Source organism: Drosophila kikkawai, chromosome 3L (genome assembly GCF_030179895.1).
Source record: "Drosophila kikkawai strain 14028-0561.14 chromosome 3L, DkikHiC1v2, whole genome shotgun sequence".
Classification (NCBI taxonomy): Eukaryota; Metazoa; Arthropoda; class Insecta; order Diptera; family Drosophilidae; genus Drosophila; species Drosophila kikkawai.
The window spans coordinates 8,832,330-8,851,593 of record NC_091730.1 but is presented as its reverse complement, the minus strand read 5'-3'; the positions used below and the strand labels follow the sequence as shown (position 1 = coordinate 8,851,593).

Sequence of the window (19,264 nt, the reverse complement as noted above, 5' to 3'; positions counted from 1 at the left end):
TTTTTCTTGTTTCATTTTGTTTTATTTATTAACAATAATAAAAATATTTATAATACTTAATGAAAAAACTTTAAGTAAATACGGTTTTTTAAATCAATATCAGGAAAGTCTTGAAGGTTTTTATTTACTTTTTATTTTAGGGCAACCTAAATCTGTATATGGAGCTTTTTGTGTCCTACTTAACCACAAATTGCACTTTCTTTATAAAAATTTACTTTTGTTTAATAACTAAAATCATCGCCTTCAGTTGTATAACCCAAATCTTAAAACACCTGTGGGAATTATACTGATATAAAAGGGGTTTTGGGGCAGTCCGACGACATCAGTGGATGACTTTCATCTGAGTAAAGCTGAAATGAGGAAATTGGTATTATCTCTGGCAGTTTTGGGATTCATATCCCTAGCTATAGGCCACGGTGTAAGCTTAATTGTTCTTTAAAATCTTCTAAGTGATCCTGAAAAATTCCTTCTTAAAGAATCCCCCTTGGGAGCAGCCCACCGCTCCGGTGAAGAAGGTAGTGGCGGTTCCTGTGCCTGTGCCTGTACCAGTTCCTGTTCCAGTTCCCAGTCCTGGTTCAGGCGATGGCAAGCATGGAGGAGGCGGAGGAGGAGGAGGCGGTGGAGGTGGCGGCGGAGGTGGCGGAGGAGGAGGCGGAGGAGGAGGCGGAGGAGGAGGCGGAGGTACTTGCCCGCGACCTTCGGCTGAGACTTTAAGGGTAAGTATTGGTTTAAAGATAAAACTTACTTAAGAAACCTATTTTATATTAGTTAAAAAACCTAAAATCAAAAGACATTCAAGATAATTATGCTTAGAACTGTCGCATAAATCTCTGATCATTCCATTTCGTTGCAGTGCCTCCGGGAGTGGGCCTGTCAGTACGTCATCCGCCTGGATCTGCGGTAAGTGCCAGCTTCCGGTTGAGACCGCTGAATGTACTCGTTCTCATATATATATATTCGCTTCTTTCCTGCAATTGCTTTGACAGCTGCCTGCTCACCTTAAATGGCAACCCATTGCTGGGCAATCTCATTTCCCTACCCGGCATCACCGGAGGAGGCGCTGGCAATGGCGGCGGTGGTGGTGGCATCTTGGGCAATCTCCTGGGTTAGAGGACCGACCACGAGAGCTGGCAAAAATGTGTGCACATTAAACCCAATAAAAAAATGCTTCCACAAACACTGGGACCAAAACTATCAGTAATATATTTTTAAAAATATTTTAAATATATCTTAAATCAACAAAATGATAACTAAAACTTGTAAGTTCTCTTCTGAAATATTTTATTTGTTTAAAAAAATACTGTAAGTAAGTTTTCCGGCAGTGCAAAACATCGAACCTCGAACCGAGTGTCATTGAAATTGGGCGGACATTGAATTGACTTCCGCAAATCGGGTATACGAGGATGGGTCTCGCTCTCCGACTCCGATTCGGATTGGAATTGCTCCTGCTCCTGTTAATGGGCAGCCAATAATCCTTAGCATTGGCATCGGTGTAAAAATGGCGATAATCGCTGGCATAACCGTTAACTTGATTATTGTTTAAGTGCCAGGCAATTAAGCCGAGCAATTCTCAAATTAGCCTCGATGGCTTCTGCTGCTACTCCTCATCTGCTGTCCCGCAAATTGAACTTCTGGCCTTTAAGGGAGCCATCGAAGGACTGGCCAGGACCCAAGGTAGGGGCTTTAAAGTATTGGCAGCTAGCGAGGAGCTGGCGAATTCGAATAAAGTCGCAAATCATTGGAGCATATGCAATTATTCATTTTGAGGTTGAATGCGCTCGAACGCACACAATGATACAAGAACACGGACCTGGCAGCCGCTCTACGTGTGTGTGTGTGTGTGTGTATGGCTGTATCCTGTGCGTGTCTCTGTGCTAATGTGTGTGTGTGTGCGAATGCACAAGGAAATTTAAATTCAGGAGCAGTTTCTTAAACGAGGATGCTCCATAAAATTCGCTTTTACTACGCATAGTTTTCATCGCTTTTTTGCAGCATTTCTTTCAGTTATCTTCATTTGTTTTTCTTATTTTTTCATACTTAGCTTTCAGGGATGGAAATGTAAGAAGCTAAGTGATTTTTTAACTGTTAAACATATTTTTCTTTAAAATAATAATACATTTTTTAAAGTTATTTTTAGTTATTGAATTGTAGGGTTTATAAATACAAAGCAAAACTATTTTAAATAAATGTAAATATGTCTTTAAAACAAGAAAAACTTGAGGTAAAATGTAGTCAAGTTATACAAAATCCTTAAGAAATTATTTAAAGAATTCTTAGATGGTGTATGTATTACTATATCATCTCCAAGTAGCTTACATCCCTGACTATTTTCTACAATTTTTTGCTTTCTTTTAATGCCCTCTTGATTGCAGCTTCGCTTTTGGGGTCTCTCTTCGCCGATTTCGTCTGAAGATAGAGCTACTACCCAAGCCTCCTTGCTCGCACTCCTTTGCCAGGACACTCCATCTTGGTTAATCCATCACTTGCATCTACAGCTCAATAGTCTGGGACCTTCCAATTTCGTTTGCCCTTTTATAATTAACTTTATGTGTATGTATTTAGTTTTATTGCTCGTTAGACAGCCGGGGCTCAGAGACAATGAAACAACAATTTGTGATCGCCCCCAATCACCCAGGACCTTCTCTCCTGAAGCACCAACCAAAAAACAAAAAAAGAGCCCATCCTTCGGGGCCACCGCAACGTGTGTAGGCCATTTTGGAATTTTACTCGGCACAGCCGTTGCCATTATATTAATTACAAACGTTTGGGCCACAGCTTCCAGCTTGGAGCTACCACTTCCTGCCCGCAGGACCCCGATCCGCATAACCATCCTCCTGTGCCTCCTGTGTCTGTCCTGCTTCTCTTTTGGGTGGGCCAGCAGCAGCTCCCTAATGGGCACAACAAGTAAATCACACACAAAGCTCTAAGGCGATTTCGGCGACGGCATCGGAGGAGACGGACTCGAAAGGACCAAATAATTTCCATTGAATGTGTGAAACTTGCGCAGCTCTTAACGAGCTCTCGCCCCGGCTCTCAGAAATTCATTTAAACGCGCCAGACAGGACACGCGTCCTGGCTGGTGACGAAAGTGGGGAAATGGCAGAGCGTTTTAACGATTTAATTTGCAGCTGAAAATAATTGGTTAGCGCTAGAAGCTTTAACCTAATAGTTCTTTTGGGGGAGTTTGGGTGATTTTTTTGGGATTTAAAAATAAAAAAATTTTAAGTAAAAGAAATTGGAAACAAAATGGTAATTATTCTACAAAGACTTGAAGCTTTTAGACATTTTCTAAATTTATATTTTAAACAAACAAGGCTTATACAAAGATTTAACATATATTTTATTCATGTCTCATGTGCAAATTAATTATTCAAAGAAACCTTCTTAAAACAAGATTCAAAACACGACAGCAACAGCCTACCTTAAATCAACAGTTTCACTTCCATTGAAATGTCTCGCAGACAAATATTAAACAATTAAATTGCTTTCACTCCCCCGCTCTGAATATGAGATTAAGGTTGTTATTGTTGTTGTTCTCTTATTTATATTTATTCTGCATTTAAATATATTTGTATTTGCATTCGCAGGGGGGCTTTCAGTTGATGGAATTAACTTGTAAACTAAAGAAGTTTAAGCAGAAATTTTGTATTTATTCAATTGTGTTATTCGGTCTTCGCTTTGATGGCCTCAAAGCTGGCTATATCCGATTCGGTTGAAGGAGCAGGAGGTGGAGGAGGTGATGTGGTCGAGGATGCGGTTGGTGCACTTGTAGTTGCGGGTTCAGCAGAGATCAGGCTCTGAAAGGGAGAAATAGTAAAAGGAAACTGTATTAGAAATTTATGTTCTAAATACATTATTTTTCTTATTTTTCTAGACATATTTATTCAAAGGACATTAAGTGACTTCCCCCCTCAACTTACCTCCGCTTCAAGGTCCTTGGACTGACCCTCCTTGAAGGCCTCGGCCAGTCCTGGATGAATTTCGCTTAGGGGCTCATCTCCGTGGCGAATGTAGACGGGCACATGACCTTTGCGGGGCTCCAGCTCCTGGTAGGGGGCCGCTGGGGAAAATTTAATTACACGCCATTAAATTATGTCGCGCTGCTTTCGGCGCTTATCAGCCGGTTAATCTCTCCAGCCTTGGCTATGACATACACCCGGAAGCCTTGAATCACGGCAAAGCGTAATTATGACTAACGAGCCGCAAGCCACCTCCGGACCTCACCGGATCCCCCGCACAAACTACGCCCCTGAGCTTCGGTTCTGGCGTCGCTCGAGAAACCTGTTTCGGCTCCCATCCCAAAACAATAGAGGAGCGAATATTTCAAGCAGATGTGCCATAAATATGAAGTATTTAAAGCTCGTAAAACAAAAAAAATAAATCATATTTTTACACTTACCCTCGGTGAGGCTGCCAAGGGCCAGAATTACCAGAGCGGCCAGCAGGATGAGACTATTTCCCAGGCAGGTAGATGACTTGGCCATGGCTATTACTCTTCAGAATTTCGCGATGCGGCTTTCGTGAATCTCTTGCGATTAATTTGCTGCCTGCGATCGACGCGACTCCAGACTCGAGACTCAGGCTAGATCGGTTGGCAGCCAAGCTTAAATCCGACTCGACTTGGGCTAAGTTTTGCCGGGCCAATTACTCATCATGGGTAGCACAGCATCAATACACGGAGAGAAATTATGGCAGTACCCATATGAGCTTGTAACATCAACAGGTTATTTTATTAGAAAAGATTTCTGGGAATATATTAATATTTAAGTGTATTTTAAATTATATTTGTTGTCTTATAGGTATTTTAAAATGTTAATTTATATGTAAAGGAATTACTGAAAGTACAAATATTAAATTAAATTTCAAGTGTCTTATTTAAAGACCAGCTGCAAAACTTTTTTGAACACTGTAAGAAACATTTTTAATATGATAAAATAGCGAGCAATTAAATGAAATTAAATTAAATATTGAAACTACACTAAATTTAAAACATAATTAAATTGAGTAACGTTATTATTCTCTTCAGACATTTTCTTTATTATTTTCTACAATTCCATTTGGGAACTTAATATTTTTTTAAATTTCATTAAGATGCCTTAAAATTCCTAATTCATTTTTCAGGTACCCCCAACATCTTTTTCTTTGGGTTAATGATACCTTTAAAATTCCCAACTCTTTTTTCAGACCACCTTAACCTCTCTTTGTTTATCTTAAACTTTTTTTCTCAAGTGCATCTGAATGATGATGGCTCCGATGATGGCTGGTAATGAAGCTGTCGGCGAACTTTTCGAGCTGTGGTGGGGCATAAAAAGCTTTAGGGCTGTGCGGCAATTGCCGGAGTTGTGTGGCGGAGGCGGGGGGCGTGATAGAGGGGGTGAATCTTGGAGGCGGGGGCGCGAGTTCTAACCCAGCATTTAGTGGCCTGTGGCGTTCCACTTCTACCAACTTTGCTGCTCCTCAAATTCAAACGCTTTTCTTCTATGTGTTTTTTTTTTTTCTTGTTTCAAATTAATTGGGTCGTTAGAGAAGCCATTTGCGCGAGGTTCGTCTTTTTTTGCGCCCTGCCTGTTATTTATTTATATATATATATAGACTTTTTTTTTGTTGCCCCTCTCATCCGAATTGTTTGCCCACTTTCGTTTTTGTTGAGTATTCAAATCGAGAAATTGCTGACATCTGTGGATGATGGTGGGTGGGGTGGGAGTAAATTCTACGGCGCTGCACCGGCGGAAATCGGAATTCGGAATACAAGTACTCGAACCCGTACGTGTACTCGTGCTCTCTAGTGCTGCTAACAACCTAATTTAAAAATGGGACAGATCTTCCGGAAAAGCGACTCAAAATTTCAAGAATTTTAGTGAATATAAATAAGAAAAAGCCGAGCAATTTCGTTGTAGAAAAACATAAAATTTGGGGTTTGTTTTTAATGGTATATTAATTTTATTAAAATTTTAAATTCAATTAAACTAAACAAATAACTTTTCTATAGTTTTAAAAATCCATTTTATAAGTTTAGGCAGTTAGAAAATAGTATTTTAAAAAATGAATGCAAATATTCCAAATAAAAAAATTGATTTCAATATATTCATTTCTATAAAAATTCTTAAAATACTTCAAAATATACCCAGATTTCTCTGGAAAAAAGATAATCCGTCAGCACTATTACCATCACTTGTATCTCCCAGCGATTACGGCATTCAATGCAACCGGAGTGGATTGACAGGAGAGGTTCGTTCGCCGGATGGAGGCCTCAACTGAACTTGTTTGCCCGCCTCGATTGTTCCGCGTCCTTGATACAATTCCATTTTGATTTCGGGATTCGGATTTTACATGCCGCCCGCCATCGCAGTCATAGTCGCTGGATTGCGAATCAAATTGTTGAGCAAATATTCAACAGAGTAAATATGTTTATGCCGAATCAAGCAATTTCATTTAAACACACTCCACACACTGCGAGGAGCAGGAGTAGGCACTTGTCTGGCCTGGGTGAGTATCTGTGTAAGTATCTGAGTATCTGAGCGAGTGCTTTCGAGTGTGTGTGTGTGCCCCATCCATCCTGGTTCCGATATAATGTATTGTACTATATATGCACTATATATGTATATGCGAGCACACACAAGTGCTGACTGTGCAGGGGCCTGCCCTCGGCCCCCAATTGAATTAAATCAGCGAGGCATAGTTTATTAGTTGCGGAGTAATTTGGCCCCAAAACAAAGGCCACAGAACTGAGCCCGAGCCCGAGCCGTTTCCCTGGACTTTATAATGTTTACCCGTCTTTAAGTGCACTTTAAGTAAGGGTTTTCCATGGACCATTTCATTTCATTTCTGACGAGATGTCGATATACTATTTTAAAGGGTTGTACTAATTAGTGTTTGGAGTGGTTTTGAAGAGAGAACACATGTTCGATTTGGGGTTGATATTTATAAATTTGATTTTCAGGATTAAAGTTTAAGTTTTTATACGGTTGAAGTTATTATTATCCTATACTTACCTTCCCTCCCAAAAAACCCAAAAAATAACATTCCCTCAAGACAAATTTGTTTGTTTTTCTCTGTCGTTTATTTAATATTTTTATGTATTTTATGTATGTTTATTTCCGAGGCTCTAAAAATAGTTACATGGCTGCACTAGTGTGTGGGTGTAGCTTTTATAACTATGTATCTAATTTATATTCCATCGACCCATCATCCTTCGTGTGTTATATATTTTGTTGATCTTGTTTTGTGGCTGTCGTTTTAGTTGTGTTTGCTTCTGTTTCTGTTTCAGTTTCTGTTTCTGTTGAGGGTTTGGGTTTAGGTTTAATACTCTCTATTTGTTGTTGTCATACTCGAATTTCCATAATGGATGCTGTGATTCGTCGTCGTCTGCTTTCTCCGGTTACGCTCGCGTGTAGATTAATTTAAGAATGGATAAGCCTTCTTTGGGATATAATAGGTTATATGCTCTACATATTTGTTGCCATAAAATCGCATGTCGGCGCTATGCATGTGTCTGTGTAGATGTCTAAGAGTGTGGGGAGTTATTAGTTTTAGTATAGCGAGCTGGGGGTCATCTAGGTGTGTGTGATTATTTCGATATAACTTGCTACGAAAGCCGAAACTAGTTGAACATTCCCTAACTAAAAGTAGAACAAGAACGAATGCTAAGTATCAAAAGGAAAAACCTGTGAAAAACAGCGCCTTAAAATCGCTGCGTGTGTGTGTTTTTGTGTGTGTGTTGCATACGTATTATCTTATATATCTTTAGCTATATATTCCTGTGGGGCAGGGACATTGCCCGCCATGTGGTCATTGAGTATATAATTGAATTGATCTTGAGTTACTTGAGGGATTCCTATCGTCTGGCTTTGGAAAAAATTGAGATTCGGTTTATGATGTATATGTTTTATGGTTCGCTGTAAGCATTTATATAAATAAGTTAAATATTCATACTTATATACTCGTACGTGGTTTTGCATATATATGCCGGTATGTATGTATGTATATATTTTTTAATGAAGTATACAATATATTGCAATTTTAAATGTATATAACTGTTCAAGTCTTTTTGCATCTCTAATATATGAATATATAAATTAATATCTTTTACGTTATTCATTCATTTTATAAAATATCTCACCGGCTTATCCGCATCAGCTTGTTCGATTTATGCCCATCTTTATCATGTTTTTTTATTGTACAATAATCAAAATTGAATTGGTGTCTTTGATCTTGAAATTAAATCGCTCATATCAAGAGAGTTAGTGTTGTGTGTGTGTCTAGCAGATGTGCTACCGATTTTACTTTTTGTAAATAAGTTTTACTTTCTTAAGAACATAAAATATAAATATAATATAAAATAATATAATATAAAATATAAAATATATTGGAAATTCTGATTATTTATAATAGTGCAAGTGAAAAAATTTAAAAAAAATGTATGTCATATTCAGAGGTCACCCAGAAATCTTAATTAAATAAATAATTTAAGCATGTAATTTTCAGCACAACCAATTTAACTTGTTCATCACATATCAAGAAATGTCTTAAGATTTCTGGAGCATCTGAACCCTTTAAAAATTAATTAATATATAGAAAAAATATATAGTAAAATCGGTTTTACATCTGCTTGTTTGTCTGAGTATTCAGAGGGGGCTTTACTTAATTTTTGCAGTTGTATTTCCAAAGGGGTTTTTAGGTTTTAAGACTCAATTTGCCGCGTGTATAAAACAAGGTTTTCGGTGTAAAAATATTTTAGCTTCTTCACATCTCCATATCAACCATATTTTCCTTTTCTTCTTTCTTTTTTTTTTTTTTGTGTTTTTGTCATTTTGTTTCTCGTTTTTTGTTGTCGTGTATAATGTGTATAAATAAATCTTACTCATAAATAAATCAATTAATCGCTCGCCTCAATATATAATCTATTTATATTCGTAATTATTTCATATATATTTTGAATGTAAAATTGCAAATCACATAATTGTTACCACTACTGTTCAATGGAATTTCTTATATACGTTTTTTGGTTTTTTAGTTGTGTTTTTTTTTGTTGGTTTTTTTTTTTTTAATTTTCTTCGGTTTGCTTTTGTTTGGTTTGCTTATGTGTATATATAGGCATTTAATGCTATTTAAAACGCTATCAATAATCATCAATAAAGCCATGCATAAACACGATTTCGAACTATGGCCCTATAAACAATGCACATAGCACTCTCTGGTCTAAATTCTAACTCTGCCCCGATATTCTGCTGCTATATTGTAGACTGGATACTACACGTATGTAGATACGATTTAATAATCCGATGTTGCTATAAAATTGTGGGCGTATGTGTGTGTGTATGTGTGTGTTAGTGTTGGGCTTGGATTTTTATAATTAATGGTTTTTTTTTTCTTGCTCGTTGTATAATTAAGTTCGAATGGTTTTCAATATTTTGTTGTTACTTTGCATTTACTATTATTAATTTCGATATAAAACTGCCTCTTTTAAATATATTTTTATTTATTTGTTAATATATTTATGTGTATATATATGCTTTAAAAAATAACCTCTATCGCCGCATCGCGTTCGCCTCGCTCATCGATTCTTAAATTATGAAATAATTGTAATTGACAATTTAATTAAATTGTTTTCAAGTTTACTCTTTTGGTTTTTCTGAATAAAAACTACGCGTTAAATAAATACATGTTTGTTTGTATTTTTTTTAATGTGTATATATCAATACTTTTCGATTTTTTGTTTTTTTGGAATTACAAATTTTTGTATTTTTGGTTTTTCGTTCGTTAAAACTATGTCACTTAACTTTGGAATTGCTTTTAGTTATCATTTGTTTTACAAGTGCGTCTTCTACTTCTATCTCCATCGTCCTATCCATCAGATATCCATTAGATATCTTCTTGCATCTTGGGGATCATCGCTATAAGAAACCTTTGGCTGGGCCAAAGCTCGAGGGGATTGCTGGGTATTTGGGGGGGAGTTTCTTGTATAAAATGGTTTTTAAACTTGCATGTAAATATATGTACACGGGGGGGCGTCTAATGCTAGTAATAAAATAACTATTTCGTAAGTACTTTGTTGCTGCATGCTGCATGTATGTATGAGAGAGTGTCGTCGTTTTAATTGGGGTTGCAAGTCGCATATACCTCTGCACCATACATCATCATCATCGTCGTCGTCGTCCTCATATACCTCGAATGCATGCTGTTATTTATGTTAAGTATTGTCCTTGTGATATGTTTCTAAATTGTTTTCTCATTAATTTTAATCATTTCTAAGTAATTGAAGTAGTTTTCTGTTTATCGAGTTTAGAGCATATAATATGGAAGTAATTCTCGTCTTATAAACTTGGTTAGAGTGTAAAGTTGCCGCAGCGGTTAAAATGGTTCGTCTCTATATATATCTGATTCTATATATATATCTGATTCCGATTGCTGATCCGATTGCTAAGTTGATCATTAAGTACGGTTAAAAAGAGCCTAAGAGCAAGATAGAGAGATATAGGAGTTGCAGGAAGTGCTATAAGTTCACTAATTGATTAGTTTGCTAAGACTTGAACTGAGCATCGTCGTCCGTGTGTTGTAGGGTGTGTTGGGTGTGTTGGGTGTGTCTGGGGGGGTGTATATAAACTCTAGAGCCCTAAAACGATGCCTAAAAGTAGATATTTACCAAAAACATGCACAAATTGGTTCTGCTCGCTAGGTATTATTCTCATATAGGTCGTATGTATACATATAATTTGCCATCCCCTTCCCTTTCCTCTCCTCCCGATCTGTATATAATGCTTATTTGATCTGTGTATATATATAGAATTTCTACTTATGTTCCATAATATTCGTTGTGTCAGATTTTTACTATAAGTTACGTTTTGGATTTCCCTCTCAAACCTTTTGTTCTCTTTGTCACCTCCTCACATCGCTCCTCATCCTTCGCCTTCGATCGATCGAGTTTCAAGTTCAGTTAAAAAGTTGCAACTTGGAGAGTTTTGGATAGAGTTGTTCGGATTATAAGTGAGTAGATATAGTGTCTGTGTATATATAACTGCTTGAAGAAGATTCTATTGAGTTTGAGATCCATGAACTACCTCGCTAGTAAGCCGATTTCTAGACTAGATTCTTAGTATTTTGTTCTTTTATCTTTTTCGATTTTCGATTTTTAATTTCTTAATCTTTTTAGTTTTTAGTTTTTTTTTTTTAATTTGATAAGGGTGCTCGAATATTGCTTATAGGGTTGCGGTTGTAAAGTATCTAAGTTGAGAGAGAGAGAGAGAGCTCCTTAGGCCACCACGATGTCCTGGCTGTTCTCGTCGCTGTCCAGCTCATCGCCCTCCAGGTCGTCCTGCTTGTTCAGCTCCTCCTCGTCCTCCTCCCCATCCAGATCCATCTCCTTGCCCTGCCCAATGGCCCCGGTGTCCCGGAGACAGGCCGACTCCAGGTGCTTGTTGAGGTACGACTTCAGGGCGAACGTCTTGTTGCACCGATGGCACTTGAAGTTCTTGTCCCCCGAATGGGTCTGCATGTGCGCCCGCAGGTTGGAGCGATCGGCAAAGGCCTTGCCGCAGTGGACGCAGGCGTAGGGCTTCTCTCCGGTGTGCGATCTGAGGTGACCCTGGAGCAGCCAGGGCCGGGAGAAAAGCTTGCCGCAGATGTCGCAGCTGTGCGAGAGCTTGTGCGTGAGCAGGTGCATCGCCAGGGCCGGCATGGAGACGTAGGCCTTGCCGCAGGTATTGCATTTCTTGGCCGACTGCGAGTCCAGGGAGCGGTGCGTCTGCTTGTGACGGGAGAGGTTCGAGGAGGTGGCGTACTGCTTGCCACACTCGCAGCACTTGTAGCAGCCACGCTTGCGCTTGGCATAGTTCTCGCCGCTGCCACCACCGGCTCCAGATCCCGCCACCGAGGCAGTGGAGGAGGACGAGTGGCTGGGGGCCACGGAGACGGCCACATCTGGCTGGTCGCCACCCGGACTGGAGGCGTTGCTCTGGACGCTCTTGGGACGCGGCAGGACCGGCTCCTGCCTGGCCTTGCTGGCCTTGGTCCGGCCGTCCAGCATGTTGAGGCACATCTTCAAGGCCGACGCCCTCGGCGGCTGCTGATGGTGATTGTGGGACGACGATGGCTGCTGTTGCTGCTTGCTGCCCCAGTGCTGGACCCCCGATTCGGAGGAGGAAGACATGTCTATATCTACGTCGGAGCTGTGATCCGAGTTGGGCGGCGTCAGCGGCGAGCAGTTGGTGGTGGCGCCCTCCGCGGAGCCGTGCATCAGGTCGTAGGAGCTGCTGCCAATGAATCGAATGGTCGACTGTGGCGAGCGGCTGGAAGCGCTGTTCGATATCTCCTGGATCTCCGGGCAGCGCAGCTGCTCCTGCTCCTGCTTCATGATGGTGACCACGCAGGGCGGGATCAGCGGCGGCAGGCTCTGCGACAGCGACAGCAGGTCGTGGGCGGCCTCCGTCTCCTCGACACTGCGTCCGCGGTATATCGATGCAGACGACGATGCCGTCGCTGCCGCCGACGTGACCTGTTGCTGCTCCCTCACTCTTTCGCGCTCCCGCTCACGCTCTCGTTCCCTTTCCCGCTCCCTCTTCAGGGTTACGGGCTCCGGCTGGCGGGGCGCCCCTGTTGCGCTGGCGGGCGGGGCATAGAAGATCACCTTGCCATCCTCCGCCGGAGCTCTACCCACTGGACGGCGCAGCGATACTATAAAGGATATGATAGGATAGAAACAAACCATTATAGAGATCCAAAAGGGAACCACGAAAGCTAACAACTAACAGTCCAGAGGCTGACAATCCTCTTCCTGGCTATGCAACACCTTAAAGTTCATTTTGGAGATTATACAAATGCACCATGTGGGCTTTCTGTCACATTTCTTTATTATCGGAAAACTAATTGTCAAAGCAACTTGTTGATTAATGGGATAGGGTTGCCAGTCCTTAAGAGAAGCCAGGGCTGACTAAAAACTTTGAACTTGTAACGTTTGATGGGAGTGAGTGGAACGATGGCAATGAAACAATGGGAAATTCGCTAAAATTTAAATTAAATCAAGGGGATTTTGAGGGATTTCAATAACAAATCCCATAATTTAGTCAAAAGGTGATTGAAAATAATGAAAATTGTATAAAAGTTCAATGAATAAATAAAGAAATTAATAAAACTTTAAAGATTTAAGAGTTTTTGAAGGGGAAATTTGCATCTTTCATACCCGAAAGATTGATATACCAATGTTGTTCTAATATAAATTTGTTAAATACTAACAAAAATGTTAATAAAAATATAGGTAAAGGAAATATTTATAATTCCTATTGATTAACTTCGAATTGTAATTAATAAAATTAATAAAAATGTACAGATTTATGACTTTTCTGAGAACCGTTTTATATTTCTTAAACTTGAAAGTTTAAATTAAATTAAATATATTTTCCTTCCCGTGTATTCTTTAAATATCCACCACCTGTGGCATTAATACAATAAGTAAGTAAAGTAAAGTAAGTAACCTGAGACCTGTGGCTGCTTTAGGACTCAGTCTTAAGCAAAATTGAGTCCCCTCTTTAAGCTCGTACTTAATAATCCTCGGGTCTTGTGTTCCTTTTTTTTTGTTTATTTAGGGGTGTGCGTGTGCCAAATGCAAGTCATATTCCGGGGGAATAACGACTGGGGGCTCGAGAGGTCACCGAAAAGGGAATCATAAAGGAAGCAGTAACCATAACTGCACATTTTGACGTTTTATGGGACCAAAGCTCTGAGGCTGACGCAATATCCCATCTCCGCTTGGCTCCGTCGAGTTGCGGCTGACCTGTTACGTTCCACAGTGAGTTTCTCAATCGATACGACGATGACGACGACGACGACCTCCCTGCCACCCCAAGAGCCAACCCCTGACAGTCAATGCCGCTTGTTCGCTTTCGTGTTTGCATTTTCCTCCGCCTTGCCTCCGCTTTTCCTCTACTTTTCCTCGTTTTTTTTGCTTCATTCAAGAGCAACAAGCAGCGACATCGACAAGAAGGCAAACGCAAACATGGAAAATGCCAACATACGCTAAAAAGATTAGCTAACGGCGACAATGTCAAACACGAGCGCTCACTGCAGAGTGTCAGGGGAGAGGACGAATGGGATGGGAAGGTGACCCCACACAGCAGCGGGGAATCTGGTTGGTGGGTCACCGGCGGTTGAAGGACGACGGCTAAGTGGGTGGCCATAAAATGCTTGCCTTGCCAGCGCCGCTGGCAGTCGCCGGCGTGCTGAATGGAGATGGAAATGGAGGTGGAGGTGGAGATGGAGTGGGCTCGGAACCTGGCTACTAAAAATAAATACGAGTACACAAATTGTCGCAGCCACCTGTTCACATTGTTGTGACGCAACTTTGGCTTTGCGGGGCGACCCCCCAACGATTCCGGAATCCGGATTCCGGTGGCAGGAGTCAGGGAAAGGTAAGTGGCCACAAAAAGGGGAAGCTACCAATAGGGAACAATAGAGGCAAACAGGGAGCAGAAAATAGCTTTCACAAATCTGAAAGTTTTTTCTGCAAATAAAATACCTATGGATTTTTGTTATCTATAAATATATTCTATAACCTCTTATAAAATGTTGAAATCTAAAAATTTTCCTTAAATACATTTATAAATTTTTAAGTCTTGTCACTCACCTGAAGCGGATATGGGAGCTGCCCCAGGGGCACCTGACTGAGTTGTTCCCGCTCGCCGCTGCTTTTCCTGCTTGGAGGAGTTCATCTGGACCAGGGACTGGGCGGCGGACCACTCCAGGTGCTCGCACAGTTGATCCTCTCGCTCCTCGCCCTCCTCGTCATCCAGCTCGATAATCTCTCGCTTGAGCACCGAACGGGAGCTCCTCTTGGCCATCGTTTTGAGTGGCAACTTGGCGCTGCTGGCCAGACCATTTCCATTGGCATTTCTCAGAACTGTGGGTGACCTATCCTCTGCAGCCGCCTTGTGCTTTCCCGCAGAGCTCCTGGGCTTGGGGCGGCGCCAGCTCTGCAAGTCAGCAGCTGCTCCTGTACCGGATCCGGGCCCCAATCCTGCAGCTAAGCCTGATCCTGAATTTGCTGCCTGCTGGACATGCTTCTTGCTGGCACTCGCGTAGGCAATCGTCTGGATCTTGTTGCGATTGGGCAGTATGAAGTCCACGGACATGTTGCCACCTGCAGTATCACTTCCACGGGTCACCGTATCCGTTGCCGTATGCCTTGTCCTTGTCCCTGCCGCTCTGCCAGTTTGGAGCTGCGGCCGTCGAATATCCGGGAAGGGCCTTCCCCGCCACCGGCTTCCTATGTTTGCTTTGGGTTTTGCTTGGGGAGTGGGTTGTGGTTCTGGTTCTGGTTATGGGGAGGAGTGGGTTTCCTTACGCTTAAATTTGTTTTGTATTTACTATGTAGATGTAGCACAACCTTCTTTGTCATCTGCAGTTAAAATGCTTTTGGTTTTTGCTATGTTGCCCCCCCTTTGTTGTGGCTCCCCCTTGACGCCCCCTTGTTGCCTTAGCGTTTTGGCCCTCGTCTACTTCAACTTTGACATTGACATGAGTTGCCTTGAGAGTATTGCTGCGGTCGCTCCTTCAGCTTTGATTCCTTGTTGTTGTCCTTTTGTACCCCGGCTGGCATCCTCCTCCCCGATCCCTGCCACGATCCCTGGCAGCTCGTGTGGCTCCTCGCTGTATCCTGGTTGGCCAAGGATTCACTTTGCCACAATTGAAGGTATCTCCCTGGCGTTCTTCGTTGTTGCGTTGCTATGCTGCTAAGTTGCAATGTTGCTGCCTTTACCTGCAATCAAGGTCCCGTTCTGCTGTGAGTCCTGTGTGGGTTCTGCAAGGAATGGAAATATACAGGTAAATTAAATTGCAGTTATTTACCGGTAAGACGCCGGACAAAGACTCTGCCACATTTACATGCAAATAATCGTTGTTGTCTGCTCAAAGGATATTACATGCATATTATTAAGAAATGGGAAGAATCATAGTTTGGTGTTTTTTGGGGGGTTCTTTGGAGTACTTAATGATGTGGGAGTAAGGTACATTAAAAACCTGTTCTTTAAGAGAATTAATTTGGCTTTTATTATTAACTATATCTCAGATACCTTAACTAACATATAAACTCTTAAAAAGGTTACGGAAAGTTATAGTTTAAGGACCAAAGAAGAGATGTAAAAGTCTCCTGAAGGGGTAAGGAATTATTTAACTAAGATCAATATGACTATATTTATTCCTATTTAGACCCAGAAAATAAACGAAAAGTATTTTAAATACAACAAGAAAGTAAGCTAACTTTGGCCAGCCAAAGTTTGTATACCCTTGCAGGTAACAATTAAAATATATTATAACTAAGCCAAAAATGCATTAATTTCGATTCGGAAAGCAGTTTTGTGTTAGTTTTTATTAATTTAAAAAAACTGTATACCAAATTTAAAATTTTAAGAAATCCAAATTTATGGCCACCCCTTATCAAATTTCGCAAAAATGGCCAAAAAATCGATTTCTTCCGGACATGTCTAGAAAGATTCGCATGTTAATGCTGATCAAGAATATATATGGTTTATGGGGTCGGAAATGATTCCTTGACTTAAAAAAATATTATTTTGTATAAAATCGGATTTTTTATATCAAAAAACTTCTTGATTTTTTTTTTAAATTAAAAATATCATAACTCGGCCAAAAGAGCATTAATTTTAAATCGGAAAACTGTTCTGTGCTAGATTTTCTACAGTTAATAAATCTGCATACTTCATTTAAAAATTTTGAAAATTCAATTTTTTATCAAAATCAAACATTTTAATGATGTAACCCCTTATAAAATTTTGCAAAAAAGGCCAAAAAATCGATTTCTTCCGGACATATCTAGAACGATTCTCCTGTTGATGCTGATCAAGAATATATATACTTTATAGGTTCGGAAACGTCTCCTTCACTGCGTTGCAAACTTCTGACTGAAATTATAATACCCTTCAAGGGTATAAAAATAATATTAGATTTTGGTGAGGAAAATCTTTAAAAATATTTAAAATACTGTTAAAGTTAAAAAGTATTATATTAAATAATAGTTTTATTCGCTTTAAAGGTTTAAAATAGTTTTAATAATGTAAAATGCATAGAATTATAATATTATATTCTAAACCAAAGAAAGGAGATAAAATCAAATATATGTATAAAGAAAACCCCTAAACTGCATAATCCTTCCAGACAGTGCACCTGTGCGGGTCCCTGAACCCATAAAACTGGAGGAGCTAGCTCGTCCCTAGGGCTGGCATAAGTGATTCCAGATTAGCCATTAGACCACCTTCAGTGTGGCGTTACCCCATAAATTGCAGGTAAATACTCTATGGCAACCATTAACTGCACACACTCTTCTTCGGCTTCAGCTCCTGCTCCTGCTCCCGGCTATTCCCAACGCCTGGCAAGGAGCGAAAGCCGAGACTGAAATTGCATAATTTAAGCGTCGATTAAAGAGCGAAAATTGTAAACAAGTTCCTGCAGTGGTTGGCAGTCATAATATTTACATTATAAATGCAGAAACCGCCGTGCAATCAGCAGATCCACGCACCAGAGAGGGACAGGAACACCGCCTGGGGGGGTGGGAGGGCAAACAAGGAGTGGTTAGGGGAAATTTGCAACACTTGATTACACTTAATTGATAAATTGTTATACTTTTTGCACTAAATTGCACGGTTTATACGAGGCACTGGCGGCAGTTCATTTTGTGGGCGCGCAGTGAGGGGTAGAGAGCGGGGTGGGTGGCAGGTGGAAAAGCGGAAAAGCTTCCATTGGAAGGTGGCGCACACGCACGCACACCGAAACTATCTATCCCTATCCCACGTTTAAAAATGGCGCATATACACTCGCTGCCATTGTTTAGGAAATGCACTGGCCGAGATTTTCGATTCTGGGCTTTCCGATTAGAGATAATTCCGATATATAATGCTTGCCTGGTTGCTATGCTGATTTATCACATGTTTTGGTCTATAATTTAATTAGGTAATGGCTGTGGTTTCGGGGGAAAACTCTATGAAATTTCCTCTTTTTTCCGTTCGTTGTTCATCAGCAACAACAACTTGTTCACTCTGCACTTGTCGAATGTTTTGTGAATCGGAATCGAGAATCTCTCTCTCTCTCGGAGAGAGCAATCGTTGCGAACGGAGAGAGGAAGAGAGAGTAGCGCACTCGCTATTTTGAAGCTTTGAAGCGAGAGAGGGTCCTGGCGGCGAGTACATGCAACAAATAGTCAACTGTTGGTTGCCTTAGCCTACCTCACTGTACCACCCACCACCGCCCAACCGCTCTCTTTTCTCTCTCTGGTAGCTGCACATAAACAATGCGAGATTTTTATTGCATACTTTGCAGCTGCAGCGACTTATACACACACACGTTCGAGGGGCGATATATATCACTTTGTCACATGCAACACACGAATCGGGCATTCGATAAACCAAATCAAATCATGCATACAACTTTGGGGGCCTTAAATAATTAATCCTCTAGGTACTCTCTACATGGATAAGGGTCTTGATACATGGATAAGGGTCTTGAAAACCGGAAAGAATATTTGGGATTTTCGTACTCGCTCTGATTTGTGGCCTGTTGTTTTTCGCACACTCACAGTTTTTTTCTTCTTTTCACTTTTCTTGTTTTGCTTTATAGATTTTTCAGCTTTGCTTTCTTTTTTTTTTTGTGTTTTGTTGGTAGCTTTGCACTTGGTCACGTAATTTTAGCTGGACTTATTGTTTTATGTATTTTACAGTTGGTATTATTATTATTATTGTGGTGCGGTGCTGGCTATTAAACTATGGACTTGTTTGGCCTGCCGCTGTGCGTCAGTTTTTGACGTACCACTCCCTTCTACTGTGCGCTTGGCATTCGCAGCTTTTCGCTGCCGCTCAGTTGGATCGGCCATATATATGTATATATCCTTGTGTGTGTGTGATTTACAGCGAGTGTGCGTGATTTCGGGTCAACACCAACGCACACCACTAACCAGGGGGGTGACTACACACGGTGCTCAGCACGGGGTGGTTTCCTGGGGGTTTCAGTCAAAGGATTGTTCATATAAAGTATATAAAGTGTGTTTTTAGCCCTAGTAATGGTTACTATAGCTTATTCTTAAGTTTTTTTGATTTATTCGAAGTCTAAATCAATATACCCTTGTATTCAATGGGCCCCCGCACACAAAGACACAACAAGTAGCCAGCAACACCACCTGAACCCCAACCCCTCTGCCAAGAAGACGACATGCAACAACCCCGAGAGAGAGAACAAAAGCAATTGAGCGAGTGCTCATGCGCAGACACTTTGC

General features: G+C 40.8%; 3 protein-coding genes across 5 annotated transcripts; 1 reads left to right on the top strand and 2 right to left on the bottom strand.

Annotated features, from left to right (window-relative positions):
• Positions 1-303: 303 nt before the first annotated feature.
• LOC108072707 (uncharacterized) lies at positions 304-1,181 on the top strand. Its single transcript, XM_017163943.2, has 4 exons — positions 304-418; positions 477-716; positions 854-900; positions 987-1,181. The coding sequence occupies exons 1-4, from the start codon at positions 356-358 to the stop codon at positions 1,108-1,110; spliced, it is 474 nt and encodes a 157-aa protein (XP_017019432.1). The 5' UTR covers positions 304-355; the 3' UTR covers positions 1,111-1,181.
• A 2,135-nt stretch (positions 1,182-3,316) lies between these two features.
• Positions 3,317-4,582, bottom strand: LOC108072693 (uncharacterized). The gene is made up of 3 exons (XM_017163931.3): positions 4,400-4,582; positions 3,921-4,060; positions 3,317-3,797 (listed from the first exon to the last, which is right to left on the bottom strand). Exons 1-3 carry the CDS (start codon positions 4,482-4,484, stop codon positions 3,663-3,665), a joined length of 360 nt encoding a protein of 119 aa, XP_017019420.1. The 5' UTR covers positions 4,485-4,582; the 3' UTR covers positions 3,317-3,662.
• A 2,472-nt stretch (positions 4,583-7,054) lies between these two features.
• Positions 7,055-18,809, bottom strand: LOC108072791 (uncharacterized). Of its 3 annotated transcripts, none has more exons than XM_017164072.3 (3): positions 18,533-18,809; positions 14,615-15,787; positions 7,055-12,669 (listed from the first exon to the last, which is right to left on the bottom strand). In XM_017164072.3, the coding sequence occupies exons 2-3, from the start codon at positions 15,117-15,119 to the stop codon at positions 11,249-11,251; spliced, it is 1,926 nt and encodes a 641-aa protein (XP_017019561.1). In that variant the 5' UTR covers positions 15,120-15,787; positions 18,533-18,809; the 3' UTR covers positions 7,055-11,248. The 3 variants fall into 3 exon arrangements, with proteins under 3 accessions (XP_017019561.1, XP_070141780.1, XP_017019562.1); XM_070285679.1 differs by having other exon boundaries at positions 18,572-18,809; XM_017164073.3 differs by lacking the exons at positions 14,615-15,787; positions 18,533-18,809 and adding an exon at positions 12,745-12,859.
• Positions 18,810-19,264: the final 455 nt, after the last annotated feature.